Here is a 17500-nt window from a genome sequence, read left to right on the forward strand (position 1 = left end):
TTAGCGGCTTAGGGGCGAGGCTTAACTTTTACTGACGGTTCATGATCATACAGGACCGAAGCTTAGAACACTCGGGAACTCTTTTGGACATGTCAGCTTAGCCTTTCCATGGATCGTATTAAAAACTTACTCTTTCCTGACGGACCGGTGCCACAAAAACCCTCCCATGAATTTGTAAACTTAAACTTACCTTGATTTTTTTGAGTCGAAATTACACGAGAAATTTTCAATTTTCGACTCACCGAAAACCAGGAGGCCTGTTGGCTTGTAAGTCGAACAGAAGCATCTTCGCCACGTTCTTTCAAATCCACCAGAGCCGACGAAGAGTAAGCCATGGAATATCCGAAGCTAAGGGTACCCAAAGCGGTAATGAATGTTAGCTTCCAAACCCTGTCATTTCTGGCGACATTGTTCGACTGAATCGACTGTAATTTTTGAAAGCTGTTCTCTAACTCAGCCGACTTCATTTTGAAAAACTATCAAGTTGCTTGTGACAGAGCATCTGTCCACTATTTTTATAGTTAAAGACGTAATAACCATCATGAGACCAGCCACACACCATTAGGGTGGACATAGTGGAAATTAGAAACCAGGATAAACTCTCGGCGGCAAAGCACGATCAAGCTCGTGAAAATTAAGGATAAAACTGCCAAGAGGTTAATTTGTCAGATTTTTCCCGACAAGGGTTAAACTGGCAAGCACTTCTAATTTTGCCGTCAAGGTTTGAGTCTTTGTTAGGAGCCATACCAAAACCCAACCATCATAAAATATATGCATTTTTGGAGTCAGATGCGGAAAATAGTACACCGTGACACCAACCCGGTGTGGCCAACACATTACTCATACGCGGTTGTTCGAAAGCCGATTAACTTAACCCAGGATTAGCGTAGACTTTTGTTCACGTTTTCAACTTTTTGTTGAAAGTTTCTTTTGCTTATTTTTGCCATTCAAGATTGACTTCTTCTAATGAAAAGTTATGCCGAAAATCAGCGCTAAACAGCTTTTGGGAGTAGAGAAATAAACTCCTTGGTTAATTGTTAATCTGGGATTAGCGTTAATCGGCTTTTGAACAACCGATCTCTGGACGCACCCAGCGCAAGAGAATTCGCAGAACTTGGCATTTGTCAACTTATCGACAGCATGTCTTTTCTTCACTTTGACGTCTTGATCAACTGGACTCTATCAACACCTTGTTACAAACATTTTTAGTTGCCCTAACTTAAAATTTTATGCAAAAATCAAGCAGTACATATTGGGAAAACATTAAAAAAAAATTTCTAACGTACAACTAGACATTAATAGCAGTCCTCTCTGCAATGCCTCATTGACTTACAATATATGTTTCTATAATGTATTGCTGTTACTCTCACCTCTCTAATGTATTAATTCGTGTTTATTCCTGATGTCTGCATAATAAACAAAACATGACTAGTGTCTAAATAGACAACCTAGCGGTTTACTTTGATACTAGGCATTTCAATCATGTTATACATTAGTTTCAGTTTTCAGTTTCTATTATGTATTTTATATAAAATATCATAAAGCTATGCAAGGCTCGCAGTTAGCAAAAGCTAGTCGAGGCGCGCAGTACTTACAAATATATTCCAGATTAAATGGTTACAAATGCATAACTACACATTCACAAATAATAAATTGGTTTGGAATACAGTAAGTGCAGTAGAGAACAGCTTAACACTTGTACAGTATAACATAAATGAACATGAAAAAAGTAATTTAAATTGAATAAATCAATGAGTTACTACATGGCATACTAAACATGTAAAAATGGCAGTTGGAAGCCTCTAAACTTGATGTATCCAACTGCCATTTTTACAAACTACCTTACATTGGTTTCTATTCATCTTATACCAGAAAGAAAATTTCATCTATTATGCAAGGATTTAAATGTTAAAGGAATTTTCTCTCCATTCAAGCTGTGCAATATTATTTAGTCCAAAAGATTTTATGCCGGATTCTCTCAAATCACACGTTGTATACAAATTTACTTGTGCGGGTTGTGGTGCTCGCTACGCTGCGCTGATGCAAATAGCTATATTGATATCGGCGCTATGCAAGTTCTACCTCATCCTAGTCAACGTCACAAGAAATCACGTGAGATTGCGCGAGCAAGTCAGGTTAGTGTGCGGTAAGCTTTCGGTTATGGCGGATGCCAAGATGAATGAGATGGACAAACTTTCCTCTAGCGCTGAAGAAGACCAAGCTGCAGTGCTAGCCGAAGACGAAAATGATCATGACACCACCGGTGCTCATGCTATCGCTCCCAATAAACTATGGGAAGCTATTCAAGGACTGCAAAAGAAAGTTGATCTTTTGGCGGGAACGTCAACACGCATCACCGATGCTTCACTAAAGCTGAAAGTACCGCAAATGTCCAAGGCAGAGTCAAAAAGTGACTAAGACTCCCAACCGGGACCCTCAAAAAAGAAAGCTAGAAAAGCTTTGTCCGTCTCAGATGACGCATCGGACGACTCCGATTGCGATGCAGTTCACGCCATCCTTGGAGAAGACGAACAAGATGGCGACTCGAGTGACAAGCTCCTGAAAGAGATTAAAGAGGAATACAACACGGTCGATAAAACGGGCCCAAACATAAATGAACATCTGCGAATCTTATTAATAAGAGATTTGCTGGTAAGCTCAAGGAAGCAAAGCTTAAAGAAAAGCTAGAGCTGTATGTGCGACCCGGCAACTGCGAAAAATTGAAAGTGCCCCTCGTGAACCACGAACTATGGGGCAAACTCAAACCACCGGTCAAATCACAGGACTTGCGACTCGCAAATGTCCCAACAAACCGTTGTGAAAGCCACCATTGCTCTTGCAGAGGCCACTGAGGAAATAAGTAAAGTCAAAGGAAAGATGGATGAAAAACCAAAAATTATTTCCTCTTTGACTGATTCGCTCGCTTTGCTGGGACACGCAACTTATGAGCTTTCATTACGGCGCCGGGATATTTATGAGACCCTCAATAAACAAGGAGCTTCGTGCCCTTTGCAATCAGCAAATCCCAGTAACGGATTTCCTCTTTGGAGATGATGTCCAAAGCAGTTTAAAAACAATAAAAGAGTGCAACAAAATTGCGAGCTCTGTCAGTCAAGGGCATGATTACAAGCAAGGCTACTCAGGAATTGGACAGCAAAGGCCCCGTAATAGCAAGCCTTTTTTAGGGCATCGCAAGAGCTACAAGTCGTTCAAAAAGAAACCATGGGCCTTAAACCAGAAGAGGTAGGACACCAAGTGAGCCTAACTACAACATTACAGTTATTCACGATGTAAGTAAATTTGAAACCCTATTACCAGTTATTATTACTGGCTTAGAGCAAAATGTTAAATGCTTTAAAGCAGGTAACCTTGCCAGTTTCCTTTCTAAATGGAGAATTCTTACATCTGATAGAGAAATTCTAGATATGATAACCGGAACAACTATTGACTTTAGGTACCTGCCAGTCCAACATGGGCCACCGCGGCCATTCGAGAGTTCTCAGATACTGAGTCTGAAATAATTTACACTGAGATTGAAAAGCTTTTAAACAAAGGTGTGATTGTCAGAACTGTCTGGGAAACTGATGACTTTATTTCCCCCATTTTTCTGAGAGAAAAGAAAGATGGATCACACCTTATGATTGTAAACCTTACAGCACTAAACAAGAGCATTGTTTATCACCATTTCAAAAAGGATGCTCTTGGTTCAGTAATTAGACTAATATGTTCAAATTGTTTCATGGCCACCATCGACCTCAAAGATGCCTATTATTCTGTGCCTGTGTCAGAGAAACATCAAAAATATCTCAAGTTTCACTGGAAAGGAAACTTCTACAAGTTCACTTGCTCCCCTAGTGGGTTATGTTTCTGCCCTAGGAAATTCACAAAGCTCATAAAGTCAGTACACTCTTGTCTTAGGTTACAAGACCACATCTTGGCAGCTTATATTGATGACAATTACACTCAGGGTGATACTTATATACCGAATGTCTAACTACTGTGCTTGAAACATTAAAACTGTTTGTTGACCTGGGATTTTGTCCTCACCCTGAAAAATCATGTCTGATACCATCCCAAGAAGTTAATTTTCTGGGAGTTATGCTAAATTCCATCACAATGACTGTCAGACTGACCATGGAGAAAAAACAAAAAATTAAGAATGCATGCACAGCACTGCAGGAGAGGTCAAAATACATTATACGAGAGGTTGCAAGTGTCATAGGACTACTGGTCTCAAGTTTCCCTGCTGTTATGTATGGGCCATTGTATTACAGAAAACTAGAACAAGAGAAATCTCATGCTATCAAAGACAATAATGGCAACTATGAGGCCTTTATGTCACTCTCCACAGATGCCAAAACAGAACTACAATGGTGGATCGAAAATATTGAAAACTCATTCAACGTTATAAATCATGACCCCCCATCACTAACAATTAGCACTGATGCATCAAAAATTGGATGGGGAGGTGTTTTCAAAGATCTGACTTGTGGGGGCCACTGGACACCCCAAGAAGCTGAAGAGCATATCAACTACCTAGAACTAATGGCTACATTCTTTTCACTCCAAGCTTTTGTGACAAAACTAAAATTGATAATACAACAGCAATGGCAGCAATAAATAACATGGGCACTAATCACTCTGTACAATGTAACAAAGTGGCTTTAGATATCTGGTGCTGGTGCATGGCTAGAAACATCTGGATCTCTGCAGAACACATACCAGGGAAAAGTAATGTAGCAGCTGATAGGCAGTCAAGGGAAATAAACACCAATACTGAGTGGATGCTGAAGCCCACTCTCTTAAAAAAAAAAAAAGCCCTTGATAAGCTGCAAGCTCGCCCAGATGTTGACATGTTTTCGTCGAGACTCAATAAACAATTCCCAAGATATATTTCCTTCCGACCTGACCCTGGAGCATACTTAGTAGATGCTTTTTCAGCTCAGTGGAATGAACTAAATGGTTATTGTTTTCCCCCCTTCAGTGTGATTCCAAAGGTTCTTGAAAAACTGGAACAAGACAAAGCCACGGGGATAGTGGTGATCCCCAGATGGCCAACTCAGGTGTGGTACTCAATGGCTATGAGAATGCTGATAAGCTGCCCAGTCCTTCTGTCCCACAATGCCAGACTACTTTTGTTACCCAGCCACCCACAGAAAGTACATCCATTACACAAGAAACTGGACCTTCTCATCTGCCACTTATCCGGGAACAGTTGTATGCAAGCGGCCTTTTACAAGCAGCTTCAGATATCACCCTGTGTGCCTGGAGAAACGGGACAAAAAAGCAGTACCGAACGTATCTTTCCAAGTGGGGAAATTACTGCAGCTCAAAAGGGATCAGACCAGTTTCAGCTACTGTATCTCAAGCAATAAACTTTCTTGCAGATCTAGTCAAGTCAGGTGTTGGCTATAGTGGAGTTAATACAGCAAGATCAGCCATTTCAACAATACTTGTCATTAGTGACTCTGCTACCTTTGGTACACATACCCATTAGTAAAGCGATTTCTAAAGGGTGTTTTTGAACAGAAGCCCTCATTACCACGTTATGAAACCATCTGGGATGTCATTCAAGTGTTAAGTCATCTTCGTTCCTACCCTCCTGTTGAGGACATTTCACTTAAGAAACTTACATTTAAAGTTATGTTACTAGCTCTGTTAACTTGTCAGCGAACACAAACCATTCACTGCCTAGATGTTAACCATATGGACATGTCAGACAAGAAATGTATTTTTTATCTGACCACCCTCCAGAAGCAATCCCGACCAGGGAAACAGCAGAAGCCTATTGAACTGGAAGCTTTTGACCAGGAGCCTGCCTTATGTGTTATTCGTCATTTGAAAGCATATGTTGATAAGACTAGTGTTCATAGGGGTGACACTAACAGAAATCAGTTACTGTTGAGTTTTCAGAAACCATTTAAACCAGTTAGTAAGGACACAATTTCACGTTGGATCAAAAATGTCTTGAAAGCTGCGGGCATAGATACCACCAAATTTGGGGCCCACAGCACTAGGGCAGCATCCACCAGTGCTGCTGCCAGGGCGGGAACGCTAACTGCGGAACCTTTGCTAAGTTTTACCAGAAACCAATCAATGCTCCATGTAACTTTGGCTCGGTTTTGTTAGAGGCAAATACAGTCTGCCAAACCTACCTTTTGTTGTCTTTAATTCATGAACACAGGGCTTTGAAATCTCACGTGATTCCTTGTGACGTAGACTAGGATGTGATAGAATTTAAGATTAAACGAGACTTACCTGTAAGTTGGAGTTTGATGATTCTACCGATTCCTAGTCAGGAACAGAGGAGTCACATGCCCACCCAACATATACATATATATATATCTATATTTTATACAGGACAAATTTATCCTTTTTATTTGTCCCCACCCTTGCTTTTTCCTGTGCTCATTCATTGTTAAATACTGACCTGGCTTGCTAGCGCAATCTCAGATGACTCCTCTGTTCTTGACTAGGAATCGGTAGAATTCACATCAAACTTCAACTTACAGGTAAGTCTCATTTAATCTTAAATTTATTATTATTATTATTATTATTATTATTGTTATTGGGGAAACCAATTTACATTTCTACACACATGTAAATGAGCACCTTTTCTGGGATAAAAATTCTAGTATCTTCAAGGATCTTAGTTTTTCTACAAATTGTCAGGATAATTGCGATGTTTCTTGCTTGAAAATTATTGATAATGCTACTTCTTTCTATCAACTCAAAATCAAGGAGAGCTTCCATATCGGTGTCTGACATTTGCAGACTGCAGACTGCAGACAAATAGCGCTGATAAACAGTATTTAAGTATTAAGCGATTACTAATGAGCTAAGGACTTCCGATTGTACATAGAGGCTGTTGCCTAAGAAATTTTCCGGGAGTTTGGGCTTCCAACATTTAAAAGTTAGTAGCCTGAGTCATTAATTCCAGCTGGGATCAAATTATTTTACAAGTAAGGTGCCTGTTCGGGCTACTTGTTCAGAAATTTGGTCGCCCACACTCGCAAATAAGGCGCCCCAGGCGACACGGGCGACCGTTAGGTAGCAGCCTTGTACATGTACATTTCCTGCGCAATTTATGACGTAGCCAAGCCACTAATTGGGTTATAAATGGTGACATTTGCTATGGCTAGAACATACATGTACATGTATGCACTACTGTGATACTCTCCCTTTAAATAGAGTTAGTCTAGGAAAGTGAATAACATCCAAACCGTGGTCTCAGCAGCGTATTTCACGAAAAAAAAGTAGGGGAACAACCATCAAGTCCTGATAAAGATTTAACTTTTCGTGGAAACCTTGTAAATATGGTTTAAATGAAAAAAAATAATAAGAAAAATAAACACAGGTCACAGACCACCAAACGTGTAATAATGCAATTTTCCTAACTTGTGTCACATAATATGGAAAGATGTAAGAACAACATAGCACTTTTTGTAACAACTCTTTTGAAGTACATGTTCCAACTCATGGTTTCATTGTTTTTGCCATCTGTCACTTTTTGCATTACTATTTTGATCTCTGTGCCCAAAGGAATACAGTACAATCTAGTTGGCTCAGGAAATGGCTTGAGCCAAGGAGTAATACACTCCAACCTCTATTACATGGACCAAGATTATCCAGACATTTTTATTATCCGGACTTTTTTCCCTGGTCCCAATTTCTTCATGAATATTAATTATTAGTATTAACCACAGTAAACATTACACGCATATGCAAATACAGTGTATGTAGCCTGCGAATTTCTGTTGACATTTACTCATGGTTTAATATTCTCACAGAAGAAAGTCTGCCAAATTATGTCTGTTAAGAAAGAGAAGAAGTTGATTCCATGCAGCTCATGCAACTGAGGACGATGTAATGTTTTGAAGCAAAAACATTCATTCATTTCTTTAAATGCTCTGAACAGCAAATAGAAAGATACTGTAGTGGAAGTTTGTTGCTGTTTTTCTATTAATTTTTTATTTGTACATGTATTTAAAGGGTTGAGACGAGAATGGATACTCCAAAATAAGGTGAGACAGTTTACTGTATATAAGTACCAATTGAAACGATCTCGCTAAAGATCGACTAAGTTTCAAAAAAAAAAAAAAATGTGACAAGAGAGAGTCGCCAGAACCATTTCGAGTCAACGCTTAACCCTAATCACTAGAGATCAGTGCCTAAACAGAGTGTTGTTTATCTGCCAAAGCTGGTTAATGTCACTATTCCACTATTTAAACTAAGAGTAGAGTGTAACGCAACTAGGTAGTGTAACGACAACAAATGAGCAAACAACAATATGGCGTAATTGAGGGGGGCACCCCTGGACACAGCCCTGTGGCAGGGTTTACGCGACTTCATGATAGGTGCACAAACTGAAAGCCTCACTTATTTCCCCACTAACGTGGGAATAGAACAAGAGGGCAGACCCTTTGTTATCTCCCCAGCACAGCAGAGGTTGGATCGGACAAGATAAAGGCAAGGATATAAGATGGCAAGACACAAGCAATTCCAAACCTTGGGGGAAGTCGCTACGCAGACTTACCCGCTACAGATGCATGCAAGGCATGCATTCCCCCCAAGCAAGGCCAAACTAAAGAAAATCGCTCGAGACACTAGCCATTTTTGGAGCAGCAGAAAGTAACACCGAGTCCGGGTTGCGAATATAAAGCTGGTAACAATCTGACGACCAGCGACCTAACACCTTAATTAACCAGTCTGGTAGGCCCGCAGCGGCGGCGGCAGACGCTGCCCTTATGCGAAAGCTGTGACCCTTAAGCAGGGCTGTCACTAATTCTTGATGTAGGTGGGGAAATACAAAAAAATAGCCGGGGATTCGAGTTGCTGTAGTCAAGTCAAGATGCTTGTTTTATATCAAAGTAGCCGGGGATATAACTCAAAATACAAGGGGAAAATCCCCGTCCCCCGGACCTTAATGACAGCCCTGCCCTTAAGGCTCTCATGCAGGAGGCCCGCGCTTCTGGCAGAGTCCCGAAGTAAATGAGTGACGGAGGACCGTGTGAGGTAACGACCCGACTGGAAATAGAACAATGGCCCCGAACGTGATTTGGCGAGGAGAAAGTATTGCTGCGTTGCGGAGACAAGGCACAACAAAGAAGGGCAACGGGCAATGACGAGGGATTGCCCTGCCCTAAAACTATCCGTTTTTTTTTGTTATGCGCCCCGGGAACGTTACGAGCCTCAACCAGAAAATTATGCTTGATGGAAACAAGTACCAGGAAACGCACCAAGTCCATGAACCTGGGGGGCTTTTGAAGGACCCGAGTTAATGATAGCGACAACGCTCTGATTATCACACCAAAACTGAAGATGTTTGCCGGAAAAGTGGGGGTACCACAGTGCACAGGAGATAACAATAGGGAAGAGTTCTTGTCATTCAATACTTATCCCTTTGGTCTTGTTAATGAGTAAATTAGGGGGCCACCTACCCTGGAACCATTTACCATTGAAAAAACCACCAAACCCAATTGTACTAGCTGCATCGGTATAGAGCTGCAGGTCGGGGGAAGAGGTGACCCGGGAGTCAAGGAAGAAGGATCGCCCGTTCCATTGAGTGAGAAATACCTTCCACATTTGAATATCCCTGGAAAATTCCTTGTTCAAACGGATATGATGAAAACGATTCTTTACCCCTCGGGTGAGGTTTATAATGCGCTGAAGGAAAGTTCTACCCGGGACTACTACTCTGCAAGCGAATTGCAGAGTACCAATAAGGGATTGGAGATCTAAAAGGCGGGCAGAACGGCGGTCGGTAAGAGTCCAATAATTGCCGTATCCTGGCAAGCTTATCTTCAGGCAATCACGCTTCCATGCGGTTACTGTCCAGTACAACGCCCATAAACTGGAGACCTTGTGAGGGCCCCAGGGTCTTAGAGGCGACGGTGGGAACCCCAAGGGACATGAAAACCTTATGAAGGGTAGTAAAGCTCCCTAGGCAGAGAAATTTAGTTTTCTCTGCGAAAAAGAAATCGTCCAAAATGTGTATAACACGGCAGAGGCCATAGTTGTGTTTAAGAATCCATTCCAAGGCATCAGAAATTTGGTTAAAAAGGAAAGGAGCACTGCGAAGCCCAAATGGGAGGTAAAGGTCTATGTAGTACTGAGATTGCCAGTATATACCCAAAAGGTTCCAGTCTTCGGGATGGATTGGCATCAGACGAAAGGCGGATTTCAAGTCCGTCTTGGCCATAAAACTCCCAGGACCCAGGGACCGCAGAATTGCGATCTCGTCATCGACACGAACGTACTGCAACGAATAAGGATCCTTTGGTATGTGATCGTTTATACTTAGTCTATCCCCTTCAGGGTAAAAGAGATGGTAAATAGTAAGCCATTCTACAGAGTGCTTTTTAGGGACCACGCCTAAAGGGTGACACTGCAAGTCAGGTAGGGGCGGGGAGGAAAAGGTGCCCGCGATTCTTCCCAACTGCACTTCCTTATGTATGTTCCCAGAAACGACTTCAGGATGTCGAGAGGCGGATATCAAGTTACGCGACACCCGGGGTTGGTGAGGGCCTAGGTAACCAATGCAAGTACCATACCGGAGGGAACTGATTAAATTGTTAACAAAAGAGCTATTAGGGTGATTAAATAATTCGAGAACTAATTTATCTACATCTAGCGGGGTGGATACAGTTGGGTTGCAGTCCAGCTGGCAATGCTCCACCTTATTCCTTACTGCGATCGCTGGGGTTGGCTGGTCTGTTACTACTTGCGAAAAGTTCAAGATCAATTTTGTCCCAGGGCTTTGAAAGGTCGTAGGCTGCGCGGCGTCTAAACTGTTTGTCGTATGTAAGCCAGGCTAGGCCCTTAAACTTAGTGAATGAAGGGGTAGTTTCTAAAGAAACTGTGGTGCTGCGTCGGTGGGGAAGTAGTATACAAAAATTTGGTTTTATCAACGGAGTTGATAATGTAAATTGGCCACCGTACAGAGATTCTAAAAGCTGACGTTTCGAGCGTTAGCCCTTCGTCGTCGTTTCGCTCGAAACGTCAGCTTTTAGAATCTCTGTACGGTGGGCAATTTACATTATCAAATCCGTTAATAAAGCCTTAAACTTAGTGACCACTTTGCTGATAGTTCGCTGGTATTTGAGTAACTCTAAGGCACGCGAAGGATAAACAGCGACGATCACCAGCATGTAGGCAGTAAATGCGTCTAGCCATTTTTGGAAAGTGTCAATCACAGGTTTTTTCCTCCTAACCAGAGTGAGCGGGGACCCCTGGGAACCCGGGGACGGGTCCTCGTAGGGTAACTGCAGAGCGGGGGCCTGGAAGCGATACATGAAGTCGGGAAGTAATAAACAAAAGTCAATGTACTACTCACCGCGGAGTATTTTTTCTTCGAGGCTTTTTTCTAAAGGACGATGCAGGCCCAAAGGAGTCGATGTGTTGGCATACGAGGACCAGGAGTGCGAAGGTCGTCCGGGAAACGGGCTTGGGCCTCGTGGTTGTTGAAGACCTGTAAGGCTTCGTTAACAGAGGCCGACACAGTCTCTTGGATGGCCGACATTTGGGCGGGCGAAAACACTGCATCCTTGGGGACTTGTGGCTCGAAGTCCTCGAACAGTTCTTCCACTGCTGAGTCCACATCCGACTGCTGGTCTTCGTCGGAACTGCGAGTCTCCGCGTCGGCCTGTTTTGTAGGGAAACTGGGCTGCGGGCGCGGTCGTACGCGTGCATTTGAAGCCGAAGGTTTTTCTTTGTGCACCCGTCCATTCTGAGCGCTACTTCTGGAGCGACCAGGGGTGCCTGTCGGCGCTGATTTCGTGGCCAGCCTCAGCCTTTCAACCAGACGGGCACGGCTTCCAGTGATTGGAAGATTAAGGCTCTGCAGGCGATGGCGAAGAACTTCACTGGAGAGGTTCTTGAGGTCGGCTGTTCCCGTGGCCTTGGAAGACTTGGAATGCAGGCGCACCATAAATTCTAAAGCAAAATTGTTACAAACTGTGTATTCCCGTGCAAGCTGCCAGGACTATGCCCTGTGACAGTGTATTGAGATTTAGATAGCAAGACAGTGTCTCAAAGTTCGACCAATAGATACAGCTGTACTATGAGTTTATAAAGAGACGCCATGTGGCAAGCTTGTCAGCCATGAATGGGGCTAACAAAATATATGGGCCAATGTAGGAAAAGCTAAGATATAACACTAGATTACACAGCAAGATATAAGCTAGAATACAGAAATGAATAGCGTTTGTACTAACTGCTAGAATAAGGGAACATTCATTCATGAATGTAGCATTCAATACTGTTCTATTATTTATCTTACTGGATTGCGTGACATATTTTTTGTTATCCAGACTCTCAGTTATCTGGAGTATTTGCTTGTCTCCCAATGATTTCGGATAATCGAGGTTGGCTTGATGAAATGAGTTGTCTGGGTGATAGTAGTTCTGAGAAAAACTGTTTATGATATTGACTGACATTTTGACAACGTAAGCAGAAGTCATCCTCAGAGTCACGAGAAGGACTCTGCGACTGACTTCCGCTCAAGTTGTCAAAACGTGAGTCGGTGTCACCAAAAACAGTCCTCCTCTCATTAGGATGACCTCACTTAGTTTTGGTTCGAGCTTAGATCTTGAAGAGAATGAAACTTTCATTTTAAATGACCAATACTTAAAAGAGCTATGTCACGTTATTTTAAAGTGTTTAGGGGAAATCTTTAGTTTATCACGAGTTTAAGACTTAAATGGTAATGCAGAATTCCTGTTAGAATAAAATTAGTGTTAAATGAGCAAAAACAGCCTTCGTGCAGGCGATTTGCCATAACCTTGAAAAACGTCGGGCCTACTTTTTTCAAGATTAACCAAATGCAGTGTGTTTCAATCTTTTCCATTTGTGTCATCCATCCATGCTTCTCTTTCCTTTTGTTATATTTCTTTTTAAATTTGTTGTTCAACGGTTTTAAGTGGCTATCATGATTAGGTGTCATGAAATTACATAATTTTGCATGACATAGCCCCTTAAGGTATAGCAACAATGCTTTGTCTCAGTATTTAATTTTGCAAAAAAAAATGGCAATATGGCAATTGGTACTGTTGTTATTCAACAAAATTGACAATACAATACTTTGTCACTCGATACACTGATAAGCATGTTTGTCCTTATCAAACATTGCCTCAATCTCCTCTAAGGTCTTTCCCTTGGTTTCCGGCAAGAAGAAATACACAAAAAGAAATCCCACAAAACAAAATATACCATAGACCCAGTATGTCCAATGAATAGTTAATCCTTTTACCATGGCACTGTATGTGTTGGTCACGATAAATGCTAGAAGCCAGTTGGATAAGGTTGCAATACTGCTTGCTGGGCCACGTGCTCTTAGGGGAAAAATTTCCGACATTATGAGCCAGGGAAGAGGACCCCAGGCTAATGAAAAAGCCAGGTTTAACGAAAGTAAACATAAAATTGATAACCAGGATAACTTTGACGCTTCTATAGAATGACCTTTAGAGCCCAACAATGACACTGTACTGCTTGTAGGACTGCCATCACTTGTGTTTGAAGCTGTGATGTCAAAGTATACGCCAAGGCCAACAAGACTGACGCACATACCTATGGCCATTGTCCATAAAAGAATTCGACGGCCTGATCTGTCCACTATCAAACATCCCAATGCTGTACCAAAAAACTGTATCAAGCCTACTGAAATGCTCACCAGTTTGCCATCCTTGAATCCTGCTACTGCAAAGATACTAGCCGCATTAAAGAGAACTGCGTTTATTCCACAGAACTGCTGAAAAACCATCAACCCAACACTGATAACAAGAGGCTTAAATATAACTGGTGATAGCCAGTCACTCCACTTGAGCTCTTCGTTGCGATCTGTAATGAAGTATGGAAATAAACAACATTAACAAAAAGAACATTGTTATTGGTTATCAGCCAGTGACCCAATCAAAAATCTTACAAAAAGCAACAACTAAACATCTCGTTTCTCTAATCCCCAAGAATTTCATGTCCATTACAATTAATTTGTAATACGGTAATTTTTGTTATCTACCATGCATCAAGAGTTAAAATGGAATTCCTTACAGACAGAGTACACAAAAATTAAAATAATAAGAAAATAAGCCATTTCCAAGTTCATGTCTGCCTCCTCTTCAAAGAAAGTCTAAGTGCGAAGTTTCTGTTATGAAAATTAGCCTACATTCATATGTAAAGTAGAACTAATTACCATCACAAAAAACTTCCAACGTAGACTTTATATCGAAAGGGGCTCTAACTGATAAGTATCTGGTATTAATTTGATTATTAATGATATTTATTTAATTCTGTCTAATACTGAACAAAAGAATAGGTGAGTCTTGAGAAACAGTTGTACGTTGGGAAATGAATAAAAAGGGATGATGGTTGTACCTTTCACAGGTAATTCATTGATATCCACTTACTGAAAGACATTATCAAGTCACGAATTGAGTAATTCCAATTACATGTATCTGTAATAGCATCAAGCAAAGACCCGTGAAGGTACAGTATAAGCCAAAAACATATCAGGCCTAGCATGGTGTTTGAACAGACTTAACTGATTAGAGTGTAATGTGAAGTGCTAGGTTTCTACCCCATATAAACCATGTGAGCATTACCCTACTAATGGAAATTAGTAGGACTAACGCTCACATGGTTCATATGGGGTAGAAACCTAGCATTTCACATTACACTCTAATCAGTTAAGTCTGTTCAAATATAAGTGCTACATGGCCAACGTTTGCAAAAACTTAATCCTTCCTAGCAGTGTTTATTTTTTTGAAAGGTTATCCTCTTATTTTTCAAGTTAACCAATCTCTGAGACACCATTTTGGCCCTTTAGTTAAAAGATCATGAACAATCACCTAATGTCTCCTCAATGGTAAAGCATTCCTCCTCAACATCTGCATCAGGTCCTCTTAACCACTGGAGTGCTGTTAATGCCTCACTTCGTCTGTTATTCCCAAGAGACCAGCGTGGGGTCTCTGGCATGGTATACATGAAGATGACAAGTAATGCTGGTGGCATTGCACCAATGAGAGCCAGCCATCGCCAGTTAACAATGGCCCCCATGACATATGAAAGCAAGAGGCCCCCAGTCACTGCTAGCTGATTAACGGAACCCAGCATGCCACGAAGACGTGCAGGAACAATCTCTGCAATATATACCTATTACAAAAAAAACAACAAGACTAAAAAAAGTCTGACCTCCCCATTGTGCATGATCGTGCATTTCATGACCAACTTGTCCATGGGGTTACTCCTCTTGCTTAGGCCTTTTTTTCGTTTTTACATGTAGACATCTTTTTACTTGATAAAAACTAGGGTTCTTGCCCTGCTAGCAAGTGGTCAAAGATTGTCAGATTCCTGAACAAGAAGGCTTTTTTCAGAGCACTGGGACATTTATTTACCGGTATTTAATTTATTTATTAGAGAAATAACCAGGACTGACTGCAGAACTGATGAGACACAGTAAGTCTTTTGGGCCAATCTTTGCTGAGGTTAAATTGTTTTCAAATTGACAGGATTTTTGATACCATTCTGCTAACTTACTGGTACTGAGAGAGAGACCATCCCACATGCAAGGCCACAAATAATACGGCCAGCATACAACATGGCATGGTTTTTTCCAAAAGCAATGAGAAGCCATCCCAGCTCAAAAGGCAAAACACATGCTATAACTGTGCCTTTGCGACCCAAGTAGTCAATTGTCCATCCCCCGATTAGACTGCCAAACATGGCACCAACTGTAACCAAGGACTGCAAAAAGAAAAAAAGATTTGAAAAAGGCAATTAAAGATTTAAAGCTGATGAAATCCAGTTCAACACTGAGCAACATTAGTACATGAACTGGAGAAGTTGACATCCAACTCCAGAATAAAATAATGTGCACACATAATCATGATGATGATAAATATATAATAACAAGTAATCTAATATTACTGGAAAGACTTTAAACTAAATCAGATCAACTTTTACATGAGAGGGCAACATGGAGTACCCTGCGAATAACCGAGAGATGCCAACCTCTGGAGATCTAAAATATGGAGATTTTTTTCATCCGGCACAGACTTGTCATCATTCGGCACGCACTTGATTTTTGTGGCCAGACAATCATCGAAATGTTTCAGTCACAGCAAGGTAGTTTTATGTACTACACATGGAATTTGATGTGAAAGGAATTAAAAGCTGTTGTCTAATTGATCGAAGGAAACAGAAAATAACCTTGCATCGTTCGAATTAACCACTTATGCCCATGTGCAGAAGGTCTGGATTCATACCTCCTGGAAAAAGCTTAAGTAAGCAGTCCAATATTAAACGAAGAATGCTTAATAGCTTTCAGAGAAAAGAAGGTTTTGTCGTGCAAGAAAGCAAGTGAAATATTCATCCATGGGAAACAAACATGTTCGGCCATCGATCAATCGGTATCATGTTTTCTTCTTTTATTTTCGCTTTTCTTTCAAAAGGTAAACAATGTTATTCCTACTTCTCAAGATTGTACAGCGAGTAGACAGTTTATACTTATTTATTATAACAGCTTTGCGTAAATTGTTGTTATCATTATGTTTACTTTTACTGCACACAGGTGGTTACTGTTTACAATACAAATTGTGAAGTATATTTTAGCGCCGCCTGGTAAAATAAGAGACATTTTATCGAGAAAAAACGTAGTGCGTGATGTATTGTGTATGTTCTGTAGAAGCAACTTGAGATACTAACAAATTTTTTTTTTGTGACCGTTAAATGCTGCTTGACCTTGACGGTCTTATTGGTCACAAAAGCTTTCGTTTTAACTTGACCACTTTTTTGGGAATCTCCTGTGGGAATATAACATTTACCTTTTTGAAACTTACATTGCACGGTAAAGATTATTTATTTAACTAGCCGTTTTTATCAAAAGTTAAATGCTGCGAGAAGTGAGAGACAATTGTTTCTGCAAGTATCTGGAAATTGTTGGAATCCTATAGCAGCATTCTCTGACTGGCAAGGAAACGAGCCGCTAGCCTTGGAGGCAATTACCAAGGTCAAAGATATCATAGTAGACACATGACTGAAGTCTCTATTGGCAAGGAGGCGGTCAACAGTAACGGGCTACATGTATTTCTCCAAACTGTCATAGGACCAAGCAATACAGTACAAGCAATACTTAATTGACCACTCCCCATAGGGGCTTTTCAGGGCCAATGAAACACAATCACGACAGAGCAGAACAACAACAACAACAACTGTTAAGAACCAGTTGTCTATTTACAAGTGTTGGCCGAGAAGTTGAACCAGGGACTCCCAGGAACAAATTCAACAAGTGGTCAGAACGTAGAAGTAAAAAGTAAAGTCAACTTATTTAACGTTGGTGAGTTCCTTCAGTTACAAAACTGGTATCAATGGAAGCCGACGGTGCACCTTTTACCCCCCTCCCTCTGTCAGTGCTCCGTTTCACAGATATTTAAAGCTTTAGCTACACGGATAAGAGGAAAGTGGAAAGAGATGTTGAAGTCACCGAGGATCGAACTGGGGACCCCTT

At 41.2% G+C, this 17500-nt stretch overlaps 2 protein-coding genes across 4 annotated transcripts in view; both read right to left on the minus strand.

The window, feature by feature from the left end:
• LOC138033723 (solute carrier family 2, facilitated glucose transporter member 8-like) overlaps positions 1-486 on the minus strand; it is a 15098-nt gene extending 14612 nt beyond the window's left edge. The window contains exon 1 of one of the 2 annotated variants that reach the window (XM_068881524.1): positions 243-486. Coding sequence is in view for 1 of the 2 variants with exons in the window: in XM_068881525.1 (XP_068737626.1) it covers positions 243-335 (93 nt within the window). In the remaining variant the exon portion in view is untranslated. The remainder of the gene's footprint in view (positions 1-242) is intronic. The other variant, XM_068881525.1, reaches the window with a different exon arrangement.
• A 12507-nt stretch (positions 487-12993) lies between these two features.
• Positions 12994-17500, minus strand: part of LOC138033725 (solute carrier family 2, facilitated glucose transporter member 8-like) — a 7120-nt gene continuing 2613 nt past the window's right edge. For both annotated transcript variants that reach the window (XM_068881526.1, XM_068881527.1), the window contains exons 2-4: positions 15532-15738; positions 14844-15147; positions 12994-13836 (exon numbers count right to left, since the gene is read on the minus strand). In XM_068881526.1, coding sequence (XP_068737627.1) covers positions 13085-13836; positions 14844-15147; positions 15532-15738 — 1263 coding nt within the window. In that variant the 3' untranslated portion in view covers positions 12994-13084. The remainder of the gene's footprint in view (positions 13837-14843; positions 15148-15531; positions 15739-17500) is intronic.

The sequence above is a fragment of the Montipora capricornis genome, chromosome 14, assembly GCF_036669925.1.
Source record: "Montipora capricornis isolate CH-2021 chromosome 14, ASM3666992v2, whole genome shotgun sequence".
In the NCBI taxonomy this organism is placed as follows: Eukaryota; Metazoa; Cnidaria; class Anthozoa; order Scleractinia; family Acroporidae; genus Montipora; species Montipora capricornis.